We start from the raw sequence: 26,027 nt of genomic DNA on the forward strand, positions 1-26,027 counted from the left end.
CTAGTTCCTCTGTTATAATGGAACTAGCGGGAATCGCTGTTCAATTCTTAGTGCTTTATAACACTCCGTCTTACAGCCCCGGTGTAGCTTTTTCCTCAGTGGGGATAGAAATTCCTATTGAAATCCCCATGGGGATAGAAATTTTATTGCTCCAAGCTTAAAAAAAACAGTGGGATGGTTTTGGAGTGCAATTTTTAAACATTGAATCTCGAGTAGGGATGAAATCAAAATCAATTTCCCAGTGGGGCTAAAATTGCAGGGTACTTTTCCATAATTGACGTCAAATAAAATCTGTGCGGTTGTGCTCTTGACAATGCAACAAAATGGCGAAAACTTCTGAAAATCTTAACACGGAAATTTCATCAAAATATGGATCCTGCACCCCAAATGAATGCTTTATAAATGAAATAATACGGGATAACGATGTCTTGCAGTGTAGGAAGTGTCAAAGATTTGTTCATTATGCCTGTTCGGAGCTTCCAGCCTACCAAGTACAGATTTGCCTTCAGTACAAAGCAAGGAGATTCGAATGTGCGAAATGCATCACAGTCACGCCAATATTATTAGAGAAGTTCAAAACAAGTAAACAAAGAACGACCAATAACAAGGCAACAAATACTGGAGGTAAAGAGAAAGATCAAGATGAGCAATGTGTTTTCGCAAGACTGGATAGACTGGAGAAGAAGATCGACGATCTTGTAAACAAAGATGATGTCGTTAAAGGATCCAAACAACAGCAGACATACGCTAGCATCGCTAAAGATGAGCTAAAGAAAAAAGACCACGATATAGAATCAAAGCAACAACAGACATACGCTAGCATTACTAAAGATGAGCTAAAGAAACAAGAGGTAAAGATCAAGAATTTCATCAAAGAAGAGAAAGAAGAAGAACGATGGTTAAACTTAACAAAGTACAATATCATTGTTCACAACCTCGGAGAGAACAAAGATGAAGACCTAGAAGAACAACGTGTAGGTGATAAGGATTATGTTGAAGAAGTTGTACAAAACCAAATGGGATTAAAGGTAAACATCGTCAGCGCAGAAAGAATAGGAGCTCGGAAGGACGAAATGTTCAAAACAAAAAGATAGCGACCCTTGAAAGTCGTGCTAAAGAACGAAGAAGAGAAACGTCATATTCTGGCATCAGTCCACAAATTAGAGAAAGACGAATTTAGAGTATCCGACGATTTTTCGAAGAAAGAACGCGAAACCATCAAAGAGTGGCATAGGAAGGCAAAGGAGAAAACAGAATTACAAAAGGATGGCAGCTGGATATATAAGGTTAGAGGAAGTCCTCGGACAAAACTCTACTTTAAGAAGATCTATAACCAACCTGTTACTGAAAATGAAATATTGTAAAGACGACTGGTTAAGAGGCCCACCGTGCGCCTACAACTGTAAAATTGTAAAATGTTAAGCATGATTATTTCATAGAGGTCGATAGACCTGAGAAATATATTACTGTAAATTGAAAAATTTTCTTACCGAGGACGAAATTCTTACCAAATTTTCCAGTTGAGCTGGGGTTCAAGTGGGTCTGTGACAAAGGGTGTTTTTCGTGAAAATTTAGTCATCCTCGGGACTTTAGGTTTGTGTAATTTTTTTCTTAGTAGTTTGATATATTTCAATTCGAGACTTTAGGTTGGTGAAGTTTTTTTTCTCAATAATTTGATATATTTCAATTCGGGACATCGGGACCTCGGGACTTTAGGTTGGTGTAAATTTCTTTCTTAGAAATTTGATATATTTCAATGTTGGTGTAATTTTTTTTCTCAGAAATTTGATATATTTCAATGTTGGTGTAATCTTTTTTCTAAGAAATTTGATATATTTCAATTCGGGATTTCCAGACCTCGGGACTTTAGGTTGGTGTGATTTCTTTTCATCAGAAATTTGACATATTTCAATTCAGGACTTCGGGACCTCGGGACCTTAGGTTGGTGTAAAACTTTTTTCTGACATATCATAATTCGGGACTTCGGGACTTTTGTTTGGAGTAATTTTTTTTTCTTCAGAAATTTGATAAATTTCAATTCTTGGCTTCGGGACATTGGGACTTTAGGTTAGTGTGAATATTTTGGTTGACTTGGGACCTCGGGTTTGGGGATTTTTTTTTAGATAGAACTTTTAAATTTTAAACGCTATAATAAGGAAACAAATATTAATGGTGTTCTGCAAAGTTCAGCATTTCTCTATCTTGTAAAAACTCCAGCTTGTCCAGCTTTACCACACGTGACAAAAATCATACATTATTGGAACTACGTGTATTTATTTACGTTTTCGTATAAAACCAAAGGCGGTCAGGGGCGTTTAAAATTATTATTACTATTACCGTTCTGTAGATTGAGAGTTTCGCGTGTTCATAAAAATGGTAGATTTTGTTATTTGCATCACACGTCGTTCAAACCTGTTACAAGTCGTATTCTCGAAACTTCAATGTTCAAGATTATTAAAATAATATGGCACCTAAGAAGAAGGCCCAAACACATTCAGCAACCATTTCAGAGACGGACGATTTAATGGCTGTTGTTGATAAAGGTATTTTGACATCGGTAAGACAAGGGATACAACCCTAATTAAGGGTACCAACAAAACCAAAGTTTACCACAACAGCAAGGGGCTCCATTAGCACAAGGAGGTCAAAGGGGCTACAACAGTAAAACACCTCAACAAGGTAATTTTTTCGAACCTATAGCTTGTCAGCAAAAATTTTTTCAATCTCCTGGAAGACAGTTTGACAGGGCAGACGAAAAAAGGGGAAAAGACAATTCTTTTTTAAAAAAAAAAAAGCTCAAATCAATACTATGAAAACTAAACAATCTGTATATGACTTTGAAAACATATCAAATAAGCACCAATACATGTTTGTTCAAAATATATACGAACTAAATAACGAGACAAAAATTTTATCTTATGTGGTCGATAAAATTGAGGATCAATTAATTAAACGCAAGGAAATTATCAAGTACGTAGATAGTTCCATAGAAGGGTGGGACACAACCAATGAATATTTGCCCAAAGGTTTTACAGATGATTCGAATAACGATTCCAAGCTTCGAGGAGCAGAAGGTAGGTTCATTTCGAAAGAAACCACAAACAAGGCCTTGCCAGCCAAGTGCCGACCAAAAGATTCGCACCATCTCATCCAAGCCAGGTTCAAGGATTACCAGTGGTGCCTCAGCCACGGTCGATACAACAAAGTGTTCCTCAGCATGAAGTGGGCATATGAATTTTCAAGGGCCCTTTTTATTTCAGTCCACAACATTAACCAGAGCCATCCAATCAGGTACTTAAACCCACTTAACAAATGTTACATCTGTGGTGTAACCAGGACATCGGAAGCAGCAGTGATCTAAAAAAAAAAAAAAAAAAAAAAAAAAAAAAAAAATCAGGAGATGGATAAGGCTAAGAATAATATATCATGCTTTGAAAAGAGTTCAAGGGTTAAAGGGAGTTTGAGAAAACACGTTCAGTTTTGAAGGAAAGTTTTAGAGGCTAGCCCTCATCAAGTATTGGCGTGTTCAAGGAATCAGAATAGCTTGTTTTTTAGACGATTGTTTGTCAATAGATTATCCAAGCCTGTAACTGAGATTCAAGGGTTGGGTATACAGGTCAATTTCAAAAATAAAACTTACTCTGTTTCTGAAAAACGCATCAAATCTTTACTGACTTCACTTGAAAACATTTTTCGACACCCAACACGCGTCACAGCAAGAGAGTTATCTTGTGTAGCAGGAAAAATAGTTTCTATGAAATTCGTTTTAAGAAATGTTATTCGTCTAAAAACTCGTTTGATTTACAAAATTAATAGAATTCAGAGTGTCTTGGGATAAGAGAATAGATTTGACATTTTATCACGACGTCCTTAGGGAATTGTTATTTTGAAAATTAAACTTACGTGATTTGAATAAAAGATCAATTAGAAAATATGAAGTACCACAGTTAAAAACCTTTTCAGATGCTAGCGCCACGGGAATTGGAGCAATTTTAAATATTATGTTTGTTATAAACAATTTACAACAGATAGAAAGAGGGGAGAGTTCCACGTACATGGAGTTATTGGCTATTAAATATGCCATGGAGTCGTTATTGACCAGTTTTTAGACAATAAACCAATTTTGTGTCATACAGATAACATAAGTACAGCCATAATTGTCAGGATGGGCAAGAATTAAAGTTTGTTACAACAGTTGGCAAATGATGTATTTACGATTTGTAAGAGAAAAGATATAAAATTGACAGTGACTTGGATTGCTCGAAAATACAACGAGAAAGCAGACGAAGTAAGTAAAACAGTAGACTGGTTTATAAAAACAAAATTTTGCGAATGCGATACAGAAAATTGGGGGAAAGTAACGATAGATTTATTTGCCGACAGTGTCAACATAAAGTGTGATCGGTTTTGTTCCAAGTATTTTTGCCCCGGAAGTTTTAAGACACAGATGCTTTTTCCTTTGATTGGACAGGAGAATTTTGTCATATTATATCACCCATCTATTTAATTCCCAAAGCAATTAAGCATTTTCTAGCTTCTAAAGGGAGAACAAAAGGTGTTTTGATCGTGCCTTACTGGACTTTGCAGCAGTATTTTGGCCATTCCGTTTCACGTTTTTCTAATTGATAATCACGTTATTCAGATTTCGGTACAAGGAGGAACGTTCTTAATTCTAACATTTTTACTTTTAGAGTTTTTAACATCTACACAGATTTTAGGAAAAGCAAACGCGTCGATTACATGCTCAACAATCAGGGATGAGTTGAAACAAATTTTGGAATTCGTGGTTTATCACAAATCGTTATATTGGTTGCACAGTTTAAGGTCAGCAGCTGTGTTCGCAGCTTCTAATGTCAGTATAAAGAAAGGATTTTTGACGAAACATGGACGTTGACGTCTGGAAAGTATCAAGAATAGAGATGTATCAAAGAATATGGAAGTTTATTATACGTTTCTAAAAATAAAGGGTTAATTAGCGTTAATTATTGTCAATTTATAAAACTATTCTTCCTCAGTTCAAGCAAAAGTGCACTTTGTTTCATGCTCTTAGTCGACAGGATTTGGTACGGCTCCTACTACTACTAGAATACATTAAATCTGTCTCGAAATCGAGATTTCAGTTGTTGTTTCATCGTGTTTTCAATTTTCATTGGGTCTTTGACAAGATTTTAGAAGAATTAGGAAATAAATTAATTTATTTTCGTTTCGTAGATAAGAAAATAAGTGTATTTATTTACGTTTTCGTATAAAACCAAAGGTGGTCAGGGGCGTTTAAAATTATTATTACTATTACCGTTCTGTAGATTGAGAGTTTCGCGTGTTCATAAAAATGGTAGATTTTGTTATTTGCATCACACGTCGTTCAAACCTGTTACAAGTCGTATTCTCGAAACTTCTCTTCCTCCCTTTTTGTTTTTGGAGAATTAGAATTTACGCGAAAGGCAAAATATTTTATGATACGTTATATTGTTTTTAAACGAATATGATTTTCAATTTCGGATTTTAGGTATTTTAGCATATAATTGCCCAATTAGATTAAAAAATTCGATTATCGAGTAATCTCATACATTTTCAGGTTGCAAACATTTCAAATTGCATAAGTTTTCAAATTGCATAAGTTTTCAAATTGCGTAAGTTTTTAAAAATTGCTTACGTTTTCAAATTCCTTACCTTTTCAAGTTGTATACGTTTTCAAGTTGTATACGTTTTCGGGTTGTATACGTTTTCGGGTTGTATACGTTTTCGGGTTGTATACGTTTTCAAGTTGCATACGTTTTCAAGTTGCATACATTTTCGGGTCACATACGTTTTCAGGTTGTATACGTTTTCGGGTTGTATAAGTTTTCAGGCTACATACGGTTTCAGGTTGTATGCGTTTTCAAGTTGTATAAGTTTTTAGGTGGGGTGCGTTTTTTAGGTCGGATGCGTTTTTAGGTGGGATGCGTTTTCAGGTTGTATGCGTTTTTGGGTTACATACGTTTTCAGGTTGTATGCGTTTTCGGGCTACACACGTTTTCAGGTTGTATGCGTTTTCGGGCTACACACGTTTTCAGGTTGTATGCGTTTTCGGGTTACATACGTTTTCGAGTGACATACGTTTTCAAGTTTATATGGTTTCAAGTTGTTTTATTGAGTTTTTTAGGGCTCGAACTGCGACCCTCCACGGTTTTTGTTTCTAGCAGCCTAGTTCTCAGAGACAGTCAGGGCACCCAAATTGGCGAACCGGGGCTAGAAAGTGTTTTCATCCGAGGGGGTCAAGGAACGAGAGTAGTTGTATTATTTTTTCAACTAGGATTATGATTAGGATTAGGACTAGGGCTAGGAATAAAATTATAGTTAGAAATAGAACTAGGGATTAATATATTTTTCATATTTTATAAGATGGTTTTGGATATAAATACGACACAGGATTTGGTACGGCTCCTACTACTACTAGAATACATTAAATCTATCTCGAAATCGAGATTTCAGTTGTTGTTTCATCGTGTTTTCAATTTTCATTGGGTCTTTGACAAGATTTTAGAAGAATTAGGAAATAAATTAATTTATTTTCGTTTCGTAGATAAGAAAATAAAGTTGACGCTCTCTTATTCGATTTTCAATGGGAATGGGATTTTCATCGAATACGGGAGCGTATCGAATAGTGGAAGGTCTCCCTTATCAGATAAACACGAATATCGAATTGTAGAGCTGGCGAAGAAAAATAAATAAGCCAAGGTCATTGGCCCCAGAAATTCCCTCCCCGATCTTAATTTACCGGGCATTTAGGACCTGAGGGGTCTATATTTTCCGGGAAATCAGGTCTTTAAAGTCCTAACCTCCCGGGTCTTGATTTACCGTGACACCGGGTCAAAAGTTTATCACCAAGTTTTGATATTTTATGTTTTTTTGGGTGTATAATTCAAAAAAAGATTTAGAAGGTCTAAAGTAGTCTAAATTAATTGTTTGGTAAGCCATAATGTAGGCCATATGACTGGGCTGCAGAGGTAGGCTACCAGGTTTTCGACTGGTCCCAACAGACCTGAGAAATAACACATTTTCTATAAATCAGATTAAATTTATTTCACAAATGAATAAATTAGTTGATGTAAATAGATTGAAAAGCGAGGGGAGTGATTTCAGCTAATTTTCATTTTCTTGCGTACTAAACAGATTTTGGTACTTTTCGTTCTAGTGATAAGAGAAAGAAATCTATGTGGTGGCGTTACGAGGGGTGTTGCTAGTCCTAGGAGGGAGGGCTCATCAATACATCAGCCAGTTTCGTTTATGAAGGCATATTAAACTCGAACAACACCAAAAAAGTCATTTCGGATTGTGCTAAACGGCTTTTAAAAAGCTTTTATAGCTGATGAATGGAATCACTGAAATAGTGTAACAACGCTTTCAACAGAGTTTTTGGAGTATCTAGGAGAACGATGGCGTGAGATAGATGGAGTTTGAAAAATCTGCAGTTCATTTCCTTTGGTCAAACTAGTAGGAAAGTTATCAAAGAGAGCTACATATATTTTTTAACCCAAGTAAAAAATATAAAAAAAAAACAATCCCTCATTAAAACAAGTCATGCTTGATGGAACATTTATTCTCAAACAGTATAGTTTGGGCTACCATATGGGACCACACAACTTTTACACCAATCTTCAGCAGGATCTCTAAAGAAAGGCTTCCCAAATAATCGTACAATGCCATACATCTCCAACGCTCTTTTATAACAGTGCGGTTGGAGCACAGCTTTCAATCCAGTCAACTTGCATCTGCATAATCGGTTCATGTCTTTCCTGAAGGTTTCATCACAAGCTTTTCGTGACCAACTATATTTCTGGCCCTGCAAAAATTAAAGAAGTGTATTCTTTAAAATTTGGTTTAGAAAATTAAGCTGATAAAGGCTCGGCGGAACAAGCGCAAGTATTTTTGCAATGGATGTTTCATCAACTTACACAACGAAAACAAACATCATGCTTGTTACATGCAGGGGTCAACAATTTCTTGAATGTGTATGGAATTTTTGTGAAAATGCCCGATCCACAGCCATTGGTTTCCACATAGCAAGCTAAACGTAAAACGAATAATTGAATATGAATACTAGTATAAAGAATTAAGCAATTGAGTCCTTAGGTTCGGACCCGTAGCTCAATGGTAGAACAAATTCCTGCGAATGGCATGGTTGTGAGTTCGAGTCTTGCCAGGATCCGTTGATTTTCCAACGGTTCTGGTGGCTGGTCAAAAGACAATATGAGAGCGACTGTATCACTTCATAGTATAAACAATGAAGATTCTCTTCCGAGGATTCCCGAAGAACGAAATTCAGGGAAGCACCCGTCGGGGAAAAGTAGGGACTCGTTTTACGTTCATTTTAAGTTCATTCAGGTAAGTCCGTTTGGGGAAACGTTCGTTGGGGAATTGTCGGGAAGAGAAAAATCCGTCGGGGAAATGTTCAGTAATCCTTACGTTGTTTTGCAGGACTTGCACGTCTTCTTCTTCTCCGTCTTCTTCGAGAAAAAAGCAATGGATCTTTTCGCATTACATTCTTTTTTAAAAGTTCTTCATCTTCGAAGTCTTCATTGTCTTCAATCTCGCCAGCTCCAGCTTCTTTGTCGTTTCTCTCGTTTCTCTCATCACTATAAAAATTTGAGAGTTATTTCAAAGGTTCGTTCACTTATAGAGAATGTTGAAGTAAACAGAGCAGAACCTTTATAAGAATAGTTTATATGGAATTCTTTAAAAGTGGCTTGCTTCGTTTGACAGAAAACAGGGATCAAGATCAAATACAACATCAAATTAAAGAATGTCAGTTGTAATACCTTTTTAATTGTTCTCTCTCCTGCATGGAATCATTGTCAGTTGCATTCTCAACGTTGGTTTCTTCCGGATGTTTAGAAGCAGATGGATAAATTGAAAGTGTCACCAAAAGTAAAACCAGTAGGAAGTTCTGGAGTTAGATAAATAGTAAGAATACTAGAGAGTTACTAAAAACATTTTGGTAGGATAGTCAAATTATAACTATACAAGGAAAATCTTTCTGTATATTAAGTAGATGAGAAAGGTTGATAGATTGTATGTACAAAACCACCATGCCTACCTTCATCATGGCTCTTGAGGGGTGAAGCGCTAAATGAAAATATACTACTCTAATTTTTGGAGCTACATTTATACTTTATCTAAGCTGACAAGAGCTAGCTTGTTGTTTTTGATAAAAGTTTGATTTGATCAAATTTTAATTACAAAGGATTAATTCAGCCTACCTCATATGTTGGTTGATTATAATTTATTAATCTCTTTCTGAGCCAGCCTAATTTCCACGTGGAAAGGATAAGCCCTAAAATTGGCAGCAACAAACGATTTTATGGTCTTAGCAGTGGCCCAAGAGCGGGGGACAGCCGACGAGTACGTGCTACTGGAGCTTGAAAACTAACCCTAACAAAACCAATTTTGACAAACATTGGACATTGCCAGACAACATTGCGCCGGAATTTGACCTCTTACAGTGTCTTAATGTGTCAGACATAAAATATGCGATTCTATTACCCAATACGACTAGACTACTCTTACTCCTAAAAACCCAAATATTTGTAATCATATAATTTGCTTAAGCAAACATCAGGATTTGCTTTCTCCATCTTTGGCTCGTCCTTTAAGGTGGTAGTTAACTGAGAAATGGAAAATCATCGAAAAAATTGTCGAATTTTGGTTTTTGGAAGTTTCGAGATCCTTAGGCCTTTCTGAACATCTCCTGAAAATTTCAGAGCAATATCTTTATCATTCAGGCCGCAGTGAGCATTTTTATCCTGCTGGGTGCTTGAAAAATCGCCCTAGCAACAGAAAAAATCCCGTTGCTAAGGACTTATTTCTTCAATCTTGGCCGGAACATAGCAATGTGATACGCCAAAAGAAAGCTCTTTTTACGCCCTTTTCGAGCGTCAAAATGTTTTTTCCCGTGGCATTACGTCATCCTTAAAATTAAAGATGGTAGCCTCAGTAGTGCAATATATCAAAACAAACCGAAAAACAGAGCTGTAAGCATGATTCTACAGAATATTTGGCAAGTTTCTGCAAGTTTTAGATCGAAACTTAATCTCTTTGATGGAAATGTTTCATTTAAATAAAGAATAGACTCTAAGGAAGCTAGAAAGTTGCTGTACATTGGTTATGTTGTAGGATTTCTGCGAAAAACTTTCAATTTGTCGCCATTTTGTTTTGGGCATCAACATCGCGCTTTTAATGACTGACATTATGTTTTGTAGTGAAGTTAAATGTAAATGAGATATTTCCAAGCACAACATGATGTAACAAAGATGGAAATGTGCTTTTTAATGAACTGGAAGTAACTTCTCGAGACACGCATTGTCATCTGACACTTACTTGACCACTCAAACCGCTTTTCGGTACCGGTACCGGTACCGGTACTTTCTTGACCGCGGTCAAGTCCGCTCATTGTCAATCAAGTCTATATGGATAAAGATATGCATCAGAAAAGTTATATACCTACAGAGAGTCACCCTGGACTATTAATGAACATTTGGTCACATTTTTCTGGCAGTTTCCACCCAAATTTGATGTTTTCGCAAGATCACCGCAAACTTTGCTATTAATTATTATGTTTATGTGACTTAAGCGCAACATGTTTTTGTTGATTTTTGGATAATTTATTAATTTTCATGAAATTCTTATCTTTGATTTAGGAAACCTGTATGGTTTGATGACTATTCAGTGAAGAAATTTTTTAAAAAGAGCTTTCAAGCTTAAAATAATACGCATTTTTGTCTTTTTCCTTGATTTTCTCAAAACGCATTTCCGGGGGTTTGCTAACGCCTATGCAGGTTTTTCTCGGGATTGAAAAGTGCTAGCTCCATGAAATTTTCAGGGGTTGTTTCTTGTACCATTTGGCAGAGGATAAGTGAAGAAAAAATTCAAAAAAATCTGTCATTGGTTCTAAATCTCAAAAATTACGTTTTTTAGGTTCCAGACCCCCTGGAAAAGAATTAAAAAATTTTTTTTCACTCATCCTCTGCTTTTGATGAATACCAACCACCATACCAAAAATCTTTTGCTAAAACCTTTTAGAAGTCTTTAAAAACCTGTATGGAGAAAATTATAGTACGTAACCCCCTAGTCAGTATCAACCCCGTCTGTGCTATTTTTAGAATTTTTTTTTCATATTTTTCATTGTTAATAGTTTTACTACCATTGTGGAAAGTTTCATTGACATATCTTAGATATTTCAAAAGTTATTACAAAAAAAGTAAAAAAATGACTTTTTCCATTTCTCAGTTAACTACCACCTAAGCGTTCAAACTTTCGTGAGCAGAAACGTTCACGATTTTCGCAAATTTTGGCCCTTTTCGCTAAAGTAAATGTCTCTAAAATTTCTAGGAAGGGCATTTCGCGAAAGTTTATGCTCACAAAAATTTTTTGACGAAATAGAAAATCTGTAAAACTTCTATGAATAGGGGTAGGGGTAAATCAACATTTTTTAGGGGCTATCTTCAAATCATGCTGTGCTAGAGTTTTTTTGATGTGTTTCTACCCAAATAACAATAATCTGAAAAAAAAATTCAATTTCATACATTTTTCAGGAATTGCCGGACCAGAAACTGCTTATTTTGGTCCCAAAACCTCAAAAATAGCAATTTTCGTCATTTTACTGATATTTCTCTTTGTTTATGATCCCATATGAAGCCATTTAGTATTCAAAGTTGTTTGAATATAATTTAGAAGTACTTAAGATATAATTTAGGTGCTTTCAACACCTTATTGGACCAAAAATTAGGCAAATTTGGGCAAAAAACTCATAAAAAGGGAATTTTTTGTCAATTTTGTTATGTAAAAGTTGCTTAAATGCACGTTATAGGCCTGAAAACTGCCATTCATTTCAAGGAAACCATTAATGCATCACAAGGAGTCAAGACCAGGGGCCTCTGGGTATAGGAATGGGCTTTTTTTATTTATTTCTTTAGGAAGAACACTCAAGCTTACTCAAAACATTGTGTTTTAGAATGAAATATAATTCCATAATGGCAGACTTTGGCAAATTTCTGACCCAAACCATTTTGGTTTTCCCAGAGTATTTCCAGTAGACTTTCAACACCGAAAGATTTCAGGACCTTATTTGAAACCACTTTTGAGATTTTTTAGCCTGAGAAAATTAGAGTTTAGCTCTAAATATTGCGTTTTACTTTTAGTTGGAAATGCAATGCCATAATGGCAGACTAGGGCAAATTTCTGACCCAAACCATTTTGATTCTCCCAGAGTATTTTCAGAATACTTTCAACACCAAAAATTTTCAGGACACCATTTGAAACCATTTTTGAGATTTTAGCCTGAGAAAATTAGACTTTAACTCTAAATATCGCGTTTTAGTGGGAAATGCAATACTATAGTGGCAGACTTGGGCAAATTTCTGACCCGAACCATTTTGATTCTTCCAGAGTATTTTCAGAATGCTTCCAAGAGCCAAAGATTTCAGGACATCATTTGAAATCATTTTTGAGATTTTAGCCCAAGAAAACCAAGTTTTAGCTTGAAATCCCGGGGGGGGTACTAGGGCAAGATGGGTTACGGGGATGCTCCGCTGGTCAGGGTACCTTTTTTGACCTCCACGAGTCCCAGGTAGGGTCGCAAAAACACCAAAATAGAAAAATCAGTCCCCCGTAGGGTGCCTATTTTTGGAAAATTTGAGGAAAAAGTAGAAAATTTGAGAAAATTTTGGAATTTCAGTCCCATTCAGGGTCACTTTTTTCGCAAATTTTGAGTCCCACGTAGGGTCCATTTTCCAAACGTCAGCGGAGCACCCCCGTCGGTCGACAAGGGTAGTACCCCCCCCGGGCTTGAAATATTGGCATTTAGCATGAAAACTCAATTTCTAGGGTGCCATTATGGATTTATAGGAAATTTTTGAAAACTCAAGATTGATTTTTCCTGGAGCTTTCTCTGAAGTGTTTCATTGCTGAAAATTTCAAGTGTGTACCTTAAAAAGTTTAAAAGTTGTGGGTCCTCAAAAATGCTGCTTTCGTGCATTTTGCTACCCAGAATCGGAGAAAACCAGCCTTTTTAGCCTGAATTGAAACATTGAGCGATCTCGATGGGGTTCTTTTGTCTTTTTGTGTTGAATATTAGTACAAGACACCATTTAGAAACCATTTTGACCCCTTCCTGGCCTTTTATAGTCTTAAAATGGGCAAATAAATGCCATTTTTACTCATTTTTCGCTTTAGTGCGAATCAAAGACCCCCCTGGGGAATGCTGGATTTTTTACCTAGGAGGTTAAAAATTGCGCAAAATGTCTTACAATAGATTAATTTTCACAAAAAATACTACACTTTGAATTTTTTGACGATCTACCCTAAAGGTGATTGGGATATGATATGGCTGCAGATTCCAGAAAGAGACTTTTTCATTTGATGAGCAGCAAAACAGTTTTGTTTGTGTTTGATCAACACACTTCACGATTGTGATGGACTTGATCAGAATTATTATAGATTAATATATATTAAATCTTAATAATTTTTAGCGAAATGAATCAAAAATTCATTTGAAAATATTTAAATCGGCATCAGATTTGAACTTTATATTTTACATTTTTATAGAAAATACAGTTGATTTTCTTGTTTATTCAGCTTAATTAAGCCTCTAAAGCCCATTCTATACCCAGAGGCCCCTAATCTTGACTCCCTGTGATGCATCAATTATTTCTTTGAAACGAATGGCAAGTTTTAGGCCTATAACGTGCATTTAAGCAACTTTTACATGACAAAATTGATAAAAAATTACCTTTTTTGAGTTTTTGGCCCAAATTTGCCTAATTTTTGGTCCCAAAAGGTGTTGAAAGCACCAAAATTATATCTTAAGTACTTCTAAATTATATTCAAACAACTTTGAATTTATATTCAAACAACTTTGAATACTAATTGGCTTCATGTGGGATCATAAACAAGGATAAATACCAGTAAAATGGCGAAAATTGCTATTTTCGGGGTTTTGGGACCAAAATCGGCAGTTTTTGGTCCGGCAATTCCTGAAAAATGAATGAAATTGAAAATTTTTTTCAGATTATTGTTATTTGGGTAGAAACACATAAAAAAAACTCTAGCACAGCATGATTTGAAGATAGCCCCATTTTACCCCCACCCCTACTATGAATTCTTCTTCTGAATAAAATGTAACTTTTATGACATATTTTAGCCTGCTAAAAGTTTAATAAGTCAAAGGACAAATGTTTCAAGCTAATCCAGAAAGTATTTGTCCCTCTAAGCCATTTTTTCATGTGAATATTCTCAATTTTACGTCTTGATTCGGCAAAGTTTATGCTCACGAAAAATATTTCTCCGTTAAATTCGCGAAAGTAAATGTCGTGAATTTCACGATTTTTCGTCCTCGCAAAAGTTTCTGCTCGCGAAAGTTTGTATACGCCTAAAGTACCTCATTTTGCCTCCCTTGCTTTTACAAAAATTATAACATTTACTCTAGTCATGCAAGGCTTTTATTATATTAGGCAGAATTAAGGGAGGGTGTTATGTATCACTTATTAAATTTTGACCTAGTTCCTCTGTTATAATGGAACTAGCAGGAACCTTCAATTCTTAAGTCGTTTGTATAATCCGTATACTTTATGTTATGCATGGAGTATGAACCTTACATAGTCTTTACAAGTTCATGTAATATAGAAGAAGAAGATTTTTTACTCAGAAAAAGTAATTCAAACTTTTATGTTGTCAGGTTTATTTATCAAAATCCGAATATTTGAGATGTATCATTTTTTTGCACATTTTTACCGAAATTTTGACGGGACAGAAGTATAGAAAAACATCTTATTGCATAGTCCAATCGCTGATTTGATACTTGTTGAGTTTCAATAGCATTAACCAAGTTGTTAATAACCCTAAAAAATGAAAACAAATTGTCTTGGACACTAAGATTTATTTGTTTCTGATGAAGGCAGTGGAATCTGCTAGCACCTACATAGAAAGCATTGAATTAAGTAGAGAGGATGTTTTAAACGTTCTTGTATCAGTTACAACAAATCACCAGGAGGTAGGTCCAATTATGCAAAGAATCTCAATATCAAATTTGATTAACTTGCTCTAAATGTCATGGTTTTTTAAGTTTTGCCAGTGCTGGGTGAAATGAGGTTTATGATAATAAAATTTGCTAAGGGATTGTATACGTCATATCTACCGGAATCTCCTTTCCACTAGTTCCATCATTTTATTAATATCGTCAAAAAGGTATCTGGCAGGTGGTCAGGTCATAATAATTAGACCAAAATTTGATCAATTGTCTGTCTACGATTTGAAATACACAAAATCTACAATATATACAAAAAAAGTAGAAAAAAATCAAAGCTGAAAAAAAAACAAGTCTTCTCGCCCATAAAGCCATTTAGTTTGACTTAAAATCGAGTTATTTAAAGTCGCGAGGCAGTAAATCTAAAATTTATCTCGAAAAACATTTTCCAAATGAGCTAAGAAAGGAATCACGACGGAAAAGATGTAGCCCAACGTTCTATTAACAGTCTCTGGTTATTGTCCGCCATCTCAGAATCTAGTTGCACTCTTGGTAAATCTTCATGGGTGGAGTCCTCCAACACGCCCACATCATGTGTTGATGACGCCCTTGAAGGAATTGTTGTCGCCCATATAGATGACAGGTTACTGACGCTTGGATAGTTTTTGCCCTAAAATAAAAGAAAGCAAAAATATTGTCAGTCAATTTATTTGCTGGTTTGAAATTGTTCATTTGCTTATATTAGATAACAACCTGGTCTCACAGACTCTATCTACCAAGTTCGTCTCTGTTGAGTGACTCTAAAGAAGAATGAATGTGCAACGTAAGGCACCACGACCGTTAAACTTCATTAGACATTATTGTAAAAAATTTGACTTTTAGACAGTTAACCCACCAACTTACCTTTAAACATTTGGTGCCATGGCAACCATCATGGTGGTCACTCTGTAACTTCTTTACGCTTCTTTGCATTCGTTTAATGAAAAGTTGATTCTTCAATTCTTGCTGTTTATGTTGTTCAGCAGTTAAAAGCCCACCTGAAAGGAACTCTATCAATTTTTCCAAATCATCAGGTATTTGGTACCCATAATTCTGTGAAGCATGAAAAACACTTGGTATGTAATGCATTGCGGTTTTGAAAGGGTCTAGATACATTGTGACGTAGCGTGAAGTATCGTGTCGATGGTACATGAGACCGGTGATGACTTTTAATGCAAATTCGAACGGTTTGTGAGCATTCAATACTCCACCACCTACGAAAAATTTGAAAATACTTTTTTAGTGTATTTATTGTTAATAAGGGGCAACGATAATTGCACAATGATAACATAAGTATGATAGTCACAGATTTCTGTAAAGTCCAAAGGGGTAGATGTCGTGCTTTAAGTTTTTCCAAGCAAAAAAAAGTTACAATGCTGGACAAAAGGTTGTAGACAAATGAAATTTCAGTGAAAAATGATGAGAAATAGAGCAAAATGACTCTTCAATGTGTCTGAAAGGGGATGGAAGTTAAGAATAACACTTTTGAAGTCGTTGCATTGCTTTTGAATTGCTTTTGAGGGAACCACAAGCAAAAAATCAGCGTTTTGACACTTTGAAAGACTTTGAAAGACTTTGAACAGCTTTGGGTGGGTTTGGAAAGCACCCAGAAGCTCTTGGGAACTAGTTTTTGATCGATATTGAAGTATTTTGCAAATATCGCAGAAGTCTACAAACCTTTTGTCCAGCATTGTAATATCGCAAAAAAATATTGCTGCTAAATTGTACTCGAAATTCTATTGTAATGTTACGTGAAAACCAAAGCCAAAGCACAACATCTAGCCGTTCGGGTTTTATAAATCACAGATGATACATAACAAATATATAGAATAGATTGAAAATAATTACTAGCCAAGTCCTTAAAACGAGGCCTCGTTTATCTTTTCAAGGACTTTAAAGGCAAGGTCTACTATCATAAAAGCCTGGGTAAATGATGAAAAAGGGAGTTACACTCTTTTTTTGTAAAAGTCAATAATTTTTTTTGTTTAGCACACCCCTGTGTCACAGACCCGGTGGACCCCCACCCCGGTGGAAAAATAGGCCAAAAAATCGTCCCCGGTGGAAAAAATATCCTACAATTTCAACCCCTTTACGAAATTGCTTTATGATTTTATCCCCATTGAAAACTAAATGTAAATAATTGCACTCCAAAACAATCCGCACTGGAATTTTCGAGCTGGAAACAATAGATTTTCTATCCCCATTGGCATTTTGATAGAAATTTTCATCCCCACTGAGGGAAAAAGTTATACCGGGGCACTGGGACAGGGGTGTTTTAGCTGTTCTTATATTATATAAAAATTAACCTCTAACGGCATCATCATCAAAAGTATTCGAGTAAAAATAGATCTAGCGCTCTCGATGCATTTTCACCGCTATTGAGTAGTGCCGCTATTAGGGTACCAATTTAAAAAAAAACTCCGATCAAAGATTTTTGGTTGGCTGGGATTGAGTAACTTGGTCCAGGGATATATAAAGGTCAGTGCTTGTACCTTGTTTAGAATGTCCAGTAAACATGATGAGTATGTAATCGCAAGCATCAATGTTTCGTTGTAAGAAGGAAGAAATCCCACCAGCTGCATCCAGCTCTGATTGTTCCAGCAATGAAAAGTTGACCAAAATACCATTAGATTTGAGGATGAATGCTAAGTCTCGAAGTAAAGCATCCATCAATTCACAGCCTGGACGGCTGAGAAGCATTATCGTTGGAGGAGTAGCTACAATGTGGATAAGAAACGAATTGTTAACGAAGAAATACTTCCCGGGTCAAAGAGGTCAGTTTGAAAATCCCCAACAGAAAATTGGCCAAAAACTGTCCATTTTGAGAAAAACTTCTAATATTGAATTTTTGTACCTCTGGAGAAACATTGCACTAGGTTTTTGGGTGTAAGATTCTCAACCAGGCGTACTGCTTCAAGTAAGAGGTTAGTTAAAGAGTAGAAGATACAAGAATGTAATTACAATTCTCGGCAAACCTTTCTAATACAAATGATGTATTACGCTCAGAACTTCGGTTCTTTCTCTATAGACTTTGTTGAGGAGCAAGCTCTGCTTCTCCGTTCACCACAAGCGATTATGCGAAGCTCAACACTTAGCGTTTTGAGCACTCTGGTGACAACAGCAGTCTATGCTCGCTTACCCGAGCTGCACTGGTGAATCCTGGGAAGGACGAAACACGTGTCTGTGGATAGATGTAATAATCATTTGTATCCACGGACACGTGTTTAGATCGGGTGTAAAGATATCAATAAATTGTATATCACTAAATGTTTGGTTTTCAGAAATGTCATTAACTAAAAATACAATCTACTCGCACTTACTTCTTGTCTCCTTTGTTAGCAGTGTTTCTTTTTCATCCATATTAACCTTCATTTCATTTTCCTTCTTCTTCATATTCCATTTCTCATCGTCATTTTCACCAATCAGCTCATTCTTCTCCTTTTGCTCTTCACCATACACAGCGAACTGGTACTTCTTCTTATAAAGACGCCATACACAGCCCACACAAATTGCAACGACAGTAAACAGAAGACCAGCTCCGATAGCAATTAGAACATGGTTGTCACTTGTTTCTTTATCTGTTCTGAGTTTAGACATTGATGTCGTACAATATTGGTTATTGATGGCAATTTTCTGAGCAATGGGTTTTGACAATACGACATCCTGGTCTTGCTGGGCGCAGGTCTTTCGACCAACGGCTTTCGCTAAATCGTCTATAATGAAGAGCTCGGGTTTGAGTTTAGCAGGTAGAAAGTAAAATCAAATTTATGTACCCCCTGCCTCACATCCCCGGTAGAGCCTTTTCCTAAGGGGATAAAAGTTCCGATTGAAATCTCAACGGAGATAGAAATTTTATTGTTCCAAGGTTAAAAAACTAGTGGAGATGGTTTTTGAGTGCAGTTTTTAAACATTGGATCTCGAATGGGGATGAAATCAAAGTCAAATTTCCAGTGGGGCTGAAATTCCAGGGTACTTCCCAACCGGAGACATTTTCCAAATTTTCCAGTGTACGTCAAAGCAAAGACTTCTGACTTTTATCATTCTCCCCTTGTAAACATGGGTCTTATTTCCCTCCATGCAGTTATTTCATTAGGGTTAACAAGCACAAAGCATATAGGACCCACCTAATGATAAATATAGAATGGAATAGAAAAGGAAGTAAAATAAGAAATGTATAGGGACTCATAGGGACTGAAAAAAAACAAATGGTCATCAAAATTCGACAAAGTACGAGAAATATTTTACTAGCAAATCTTGTGACTAAGTTTCCAGGCAAGGGTAGGCGAAATTCAGACAAGGTATTATAAAAGAAATGTATGATATTTTGGAATAGCAATGATCCATTATTTCAAATAGTTTTTTTCAAACTATAACTACATGTTTCATACGCCAAAAACAAGTTCCGGCTTCAAAAATCAGTTTCATTGACAATGCATTTCGAAAATCGCGCTCCGTCACATTTTGGGCATTACTATTTTGCATCATTGTGCAAAAAATCAGAAAGATCGAACGGGCCGCAATCCTGAAAAAAGTTTGCACGGACGGACAGAAGGACACAGGTTATTTGAAAGGACCCACCGAGGTCCAAAAAGTGCTTCGTTATTATGACGAAAAATCTTTTTTGAAAGCTTTGCAAACACACTTTAACCAAAGAGCAGTAGCCAGTCACTGGCCAGACTACCTTATCGGCCCTTTTTACACCGGCCCTAATTTAACGCCGGCCCCTTTTACGCCGACCCTTATTACGCCAAAGCCCGATTTTGGGCTTACGCCTGTTAGGGCCGTTAATAACGCCAAAATTTGTTAGAATGGCTATTTATGCTTCAATTTACATTAAATTATATTTTTTCAGTAGTAAACTGTTGAAAATTTCATTGAAAATCACTGATTTTTGCGAAGTTTTAAATATGGAGTAAAACAATGGATAATTTTTTTTATCTTCGAATCATACCTAAAATCCAGTAGAGAAAAATGGTAAAAAATTAACGCCACTTTTAAGTAAAATTTGCAAAATCTTGGCCCTTTTTACACCGGCCCTTTTAACGCCGGCCCTTATTACGCCAAGAGCCTAAAAATAACGCCAATAAGGGCCGATAAGGTATATTATTATAATACTCTTTTATGTTTGATCCACAATGGTAGACTTACTTGTGATATTCGTGTTGGTCAACTCTTTGCAAAACTCTAAATAAGAAAATAGGGTAATGAATTTATTTTTGCTCCTTCGGTGCTTTTTGGTCGCCTGATACTTAGTGTAAGGTTGGACGGAATATTGGGATTAGCAATACGGTGATAGATTATTTGTTTTTGGGTCATTTTAACCCAGCTTTCGCGGTTAAAATCTCTGCTTCATAAAAGTTCCTATCAGTTTATTTATTTATTTAGAGTTTTTTGAAAAAAGATTAAAGTATTGATTTATTAAAAAAAATTAAAATACCTATCAAATCTAATGACACCCATGACTCACATAAACCTTAAAAGTAAAAGTCAGATATCAATGTTTGCAATCCAAAATACAACTTTCGAAGAGCTTATTGAAAATTATCCCACTTTTCCAGAAAGTCATAAATTGTACAACCCTTAAAAACGCTGTTTCCTGATTTTGAAAGTTTAGAAATGGAACTTTTGCGATTCGACCATCTAGGGTTACACAGCTTTTGAGCGTTTATAGTTGAATTTATGAGTTAATTAATTAATTATTGTTTCTTGTAATTTAGCGCGCTAAAATCTTTATTTAACTGACCATCTTATCAGCTTATGAGACTTTTAAGCATCTTGAAATTTTTTACCTGGAAGTTTGGTCACCACACTTATCTGACGTCCGCTTGGTATTTCCGTCACGTCAAATGAAATGTGAGAGTCGTATTGCATTTCGAAAGTGCTTTTTGATAAAAGATTATCTTCCTGAAGTATATAGAAGAAAATGAAAAAATGATCTCACATAAGTCAACAACAAAAGACGTTCAGCCTCCAAGTCAAGTCAGATTCTAAACAAAGATATCTCCTTATTCAAAGGTGCAAGGGTGAACGGAAATCTTTGATAGTATTTTGCCGAAAAATATATTCCTTCGACTTACCATTCTGACGGGTACCGACCCTGTTATACTGCTACCATTGACAACTGAATTAATTTGCATAATGTACCCAAAACATCCTTGAAAAAGAAACAATCGAACTGATCAAATTATCTAATATTTCGATGGCGCGTTATCAGTCAGTATGACACCTAAAGATATTAATAAACAAACTCTTAAGGAAGGTCTAAAGTTCGATTGCTAGTTCAGAAGTGATCGAGAGCTTTGGTGTCACAGGTGTCAAAACGCCCGTCATCCGCCCATTTGTGGGCGCAAGAACTGATAGATGGGTACTAGTTCCCAGACCTCGTCGTTTGAATTAAACAAGGCGTGAAAACGAAGAAAGAAATTGGAGAAAACCTTGCGAGAGGAAGCAGGCTGTACTGTGGATGGGGTTTGCCCACAATGCAGTCACGCTAGGAATTTGTAACGTATACTTTAATGGGATAAACTTTCGCGGGGATTAAATTTCGCGGTTGGGCACTATTTGGTGGCAGTATTTTCACGATTTTGTGGCTTTTACTGCCAAATCATGCATGTTAGTTGTTGAAATACGCATTTTTAGCGCTTCTTTGATGCAAGTAACCATTCAAATAGTATTTATCTGACATATTTTGAGTTTTGTTTAGAAATATTTCATGGAAGAGGTATTGGGACTTAATTTCGCGGATTTTCACGGATGACACCCAAATCAACGAAATCCGCAAAATTTAATCCCCGCGAAAGTTTATCCCATTAAAGTATAATGTGGCTATCAGTATTTATGATTGCTATAGAAACACAAACACTAAAATATCACTTGTATGCGTGTGATATGACAATCGCACAAACCTTCCTGTTGTATAATGATGCTCTGAACGAACAAGTGTTTAGAGTTGGTTTCATCCACATTGATTTTTATGATGAGTAGATCACCATCAGCCGTGAATTTCTTGCTGCACGTTGAAATGTGTTGTCGTGAACACGTGCCAATCCAAAACTCCTTATCTTTTGACCAAGCTGATATGAAAATGAAATCATTTTTCTACACTTTTTCAAATTCAAATTGTGTCAACTTGGTTAAGATTAAGACATTAGGTCTATTGCACACTCTTCCTAGAAGCCTCTTAAATTGTGAAAATTTTGATATAGTAGCGAATAAAAAGGGAAGAGATGCTATTGAGTTACGTATTTGGACTTTCGAAGCCAATTTCACATTGGAACAGTTTTTTGAGGGCCTAAACACTGGTGATGAATCTCAAAGTAGAAATATGCATAAGATCCTTACATGAAAGATTATAATTTTTTATGTAAGCAGCTTCAAAGTTCGGTCTCGTACATTTTGAAACTGCATTTCCGATGGATAGATTCTATGGAATAAAAAGAAATATTGGTACTGATAGATACTTTCAAAAAACGACCACAGTAGAAGTTATTCCCAAATGGTTGGTTGAACTTTTGTGTAATTTTTGGATGTTTAGATTGCATTTTATTTATTTCTGTGTCTGCCCTTGATTTCTGTGTCTACCCTTAATTCCTGCGGCTACTCTGGGTTGGCTGGGAAAGTTTTGGAAGCATGGGGTTTCACTTTCATTCTATATGAGGAGACCAAGCTCCCAAGCTGTAATTTCAGAACTTTGTATGTTGAGGTAAATTTTTATTTTTCGAAATTTAAAGCTTGGATATCAAGACTAGGTTTACTATATGGTACAATTACTCGTAACAATTAATTTGCCAAATTTCTGAATTAAAAGCTTAACTCTAAGTTACATAAAACCTGTTGTCATTGCAAACAAAAGAATTTAAATTTCTTGGACAGTGGATGATACAAATTATACATTTGTTAATTAACGAGAAATCATTGTATTGATATTGAAGGATGATTTGAACAGTCATTGATATAATGACATACACTTTAATTGTAATGACTTAATGACGTGGCTTTGCTGAAAATAACTTTAAAAAGGTCGCTAATGAACTAAAATCTGTCTCAAATAGCCTTATGTTACGACTTTTGAACCAGTAAAAAAGAAATATTAAATTTTTTTATCTTCTTTTTTCAATTTTTCAAAAATCTTTTATCCTTCAGATTATTCTCTTTGGAAATATCTTTCCAACGGTATATAGCTTTCAAATATATCATAAATAGATTCTGAGAAAATTCTCGGAAAGTAAGCTGTCAACATACTTTTGAGACAGCCTTTAGATCGGTGAGAGATCTTAGGTTGTCCAGTCTATGTCAGAAAGATGAAAATTGTGCAGGCAGATTGGGTTGAACATAATCTGTCTCACATAATCTGTCTCCGAATTAAATTTGGAACAATATTCGGTCCTAAAAGGACACTGAAGATGTTTTCCGGTTCAAACTAACGCTATACTTCCCTATAGCCAATACCTTCCACCCATAACAAAAATGTTTTATTTGTTCAACTGCGCAGAAATAAGCTGTTTTCCTCGAACAGGCTTCATGTCCCGTCCAGTTAAAAAAAAACTAGCAGGACGCCCTTGTCCCGCATAACTAGATAAAAGACGGTAGGCTAAAAGTTCTATATTACTAGGTTATGGTTTTAAGTACGTTTAACATTGCTTCTATAGAAGACCAGCTTACAATATACGTTTTAAGTGAAGAGAAAAAGATGAGGAGAGCTCGAGAACGTTTTTACAAGAGTACCATTTCCAATTTACTTCAAAGACAATTTCCTGTAATCTTAGATGGGAAAATTTCAGCATATGGAAATGGATAATATCCTCTATCCATCAACCAATTAAATGTATTTGTTTAGTTTTCAGCATGATGTAATTCAATTTTCGAATTAATACAGTTGCAAACTAACGTAATGAAAAAGATGAACTGTTTGAAAGTTACTGGTTTAAGACCAGGGTGAAAACCATGAAGTTAATTTAGCCCGTGAATGGCTTGTACGCGGGCTTGTATTTGTAAGCATGACATGGTATTAACTGTTACCGCTCTGCGAGAGATGAAAGTTAATCTGCCTGACCTTACGGGAAGAGTAGAACATAAAACTGCTCCCAATACGCAATTATACTACAATTTCTATAAGCATGTTCAAATGGGTTTTCTTAACCTTTTTGGGGAAAATCTTTACACCCCGGGCGGTATTTTCAAAGATTACCACTTCGAGATTATTGCGTATACAGTGGTCTTGTTTAATCAATAGGATGGTTTAAGCAAGAAAGGTTTCATTCAAAAAATTACATTCGTCTTTTTAGGCTCTTAAGCCTGTATAAACATACACAAAAACCCTATGAAAACCGTAAGAAACGACTAGCGCAAGTATATCCGCATACATGTTTTTTTTATAAGCATGTGTCTGCCCCTCTATCAGGCCCCTATAAACGTTATGCTTATAAAAGAAAAACATGTAGGGTATAACTGTGGGAAAATCTTTACAAACGAAATACTTAAGGACTCTAGAAATTCATGTTACTGCTAGTCGAACGTATACAATCGTATGGAAGCGGAAAACATATGTAGTCCATATAAACTGGTTATCATTTTTTTCCTTTTAGAGGAATTAAAACTGTTTGTTAAAAACAATGAACGATGTTCAAGCTATATCCGAAGGTCATAACTAAATCTAACGAGTTTTGCAAGATTTCGACTCTATTTATCAAGTCCAAGGTCCCATTAATTGTTCATAATACTGGAAAGTACAATAGTCAGTGTATATGCAGGATTAAACCTACCGTTTAACAGATTAACTATTTATTGCCTTGTTAAATTATCTTAATGGACCACACCTATCATTAACGAACATTATCATTTGATGACTGGTGAATGAAAACTTCACAATTTTGAGAAAAACGTGCGAATATTGGTGTATGTAGATGAAATATTGTATTGAAAATTTTAGACTCGAATTTTAATAAATTTCGCACCGCTGCCGTTTAGTACTCTAGTCGAGGTAGTGGACTGTATTGTGTATTGGTCAAGAAGACTTACGTTACAAAATAAAGGACACTAAGAAATGAATTTCTCCTTTTGAAACAAGTACAACAGTGAGATTTTTTTCCCACAGACACAATATTATAGTACAAGATATTTTAACCCCAGCTTAACTTTGGGCATTTCTCTCTATCGCAAAGCATTAGTGGCGGGAAAACAATGACCGCTATAAAAACAATCTCTTACCACGTGGCAAGTAAAAACCAAGAAAATCAAAATAAACATCCGAAATAACATGAAATTTCTTCTTGACAGATGTAAAACTGAAAGTGGAGTCGATGTCTAAGTCGAAACAACAAAGTCGAAAATATGCAACTTCCACCTCACCGCAATTTTGTTGTTCGAAAAAAATCTCTCTACTGTTTTGTGTCTTCACATCGTCAAAGCACTCTTGTAATTGAATTTGCCCTATCACCATTCTACAATATGAAAATAATTTTCATTGTGACTTTCTCTTTAATTGATCTCCAATTTTTCAAGCTGACCACTTGATAGTAAAATATCTACTAATTGTAAATTAATTGTTTATATTTTTTTCTCAATAGTTTTGGTCAAATGAGTATGCTGATGTCAGATCTGTATAACAGTAGGTTATCTGATGATGTTTTCTTACTTTTTTTACGCAAAACGCTAATGAGCTCTGACGGTGTGTCTCCTTATCTGCACATATTTTTCTTCTACCTAATAGCTCTTGAAACACGTCTTAGGCAAAGGTAGCTTAGGTAACTGAAAATATTTTCTTGAACCGATAGAAATGAAATATTTGGGCTAGAGTAGAAAAGTTTCTTACCACAATATTTCCTTCTATTGTTGATCAACTGACATCTTCATCCAGAGCACGTGCAGAGCTTAACATTTGAATATTGAAAAGAATTATCACAAGTTTAGATGCTAGTTTATAAACAATATATGGATATATGATATCTAACCAGGAACAGAAAAATCGATTTGGAGGTAAATTTCCCACTTA

At 35.6% G+C, this 26,027-nt stretch overlaps 2 protein-coding genes and 2 long non-coding RNA genes across 4 annotated transcripts in view; 2 read left to right on the top strand and 2 right to left on the bottom strand.

Moving 5' to 3' along the window:
• Positions 1 to 26,027, top strand: part of LOC136813642 (uncharacterized) — a 319,208-nt gene that overhangs the window by 111,846 nt on the left and 181,335 nt on the right. The window lies entirely within an intron of this gene.
• LOC136813629 (uncharacterized) lies at positions 3,697 to 5,108 on the top strand. The gene is made up of 2 exons (XR_010847511.1): positions 3,697 to 4,288; positions 4,692 to 5,108. It is a non-coding gene; the product is annotated as an uncharacterized lncRNA (long non-coding RNA).
• Positions 7,184 to 9,214, bottom strand: LOC136813602 (uncharacterized). Its single transcript, XM_067070100.1, has 5 exons — positions 9,077 to 9,214; positions 8,799 to 8,926; positions 8,446 to 8,615; positions 7,935 to 8,047; positions 7,184 to 7,822 (listed from the first exon to the last, which is right to left on the bottom strand). Exons 1-5 carry the CDS (start codon positions 9,083 to 9,085, stop codon positions 7,583 to 7,585), a joined length of 660 nt encoding a protein of 219 aa, XP_066926201.1. The 5' UTR covers positions 9,086 to 9,214; the 3' UTR covers positions 7,184 to 7,582.
• LOC136813630 (uncharacterized) lies at positions 15,185 to 25,485 on the bottom strand. Its single transcript, XM_067070137.1, has 11 exons — positions 25,244 to 25,485; positions 22,379 to 22,460; positions 21,943 to 22,110; positions 21,115 to 21,191; positions 20,827 to 20,941; positions 20,475 to 20,510; positions 20,186 to 20,221; positions 18,358 to 18,750; positions 17,530 to 17,754; positions 15,902 to 16,251; positions 15,185 to 15,668 (listed from the first exon to the last, which is right to left on the bottom strand). The coding sequence occupies exons 1-11, from the start codon at positions 25,292 to 25,294 to the stop codon at positions 15,468 to 15,470; spliced, it is 1,734 nt and encodes a 577-aa protein (XP_066926238.1). The 5' UTR covers positions 25,295 to 25,485; the 3' UTR covers positions 15,185 to 15,467.

Source organism: Clytia hemisphaerica, unplaced genomic scaffold (genome assembly GCF_902728285.1).
Source record: "Clytia hemisphaerica strain Z4C2 unplaced genomic scaffold, Clytia hemisphaerica genome assembly, whole genome shotgun sequence".
In the NCBI taxonomy this organism is placed as follows: Eukaryota; Metazoa; Cnidaria; class Hydrozoa; order Leptothecata; family Clytiidae; genus Clytia; species Clytia hemisphaerica.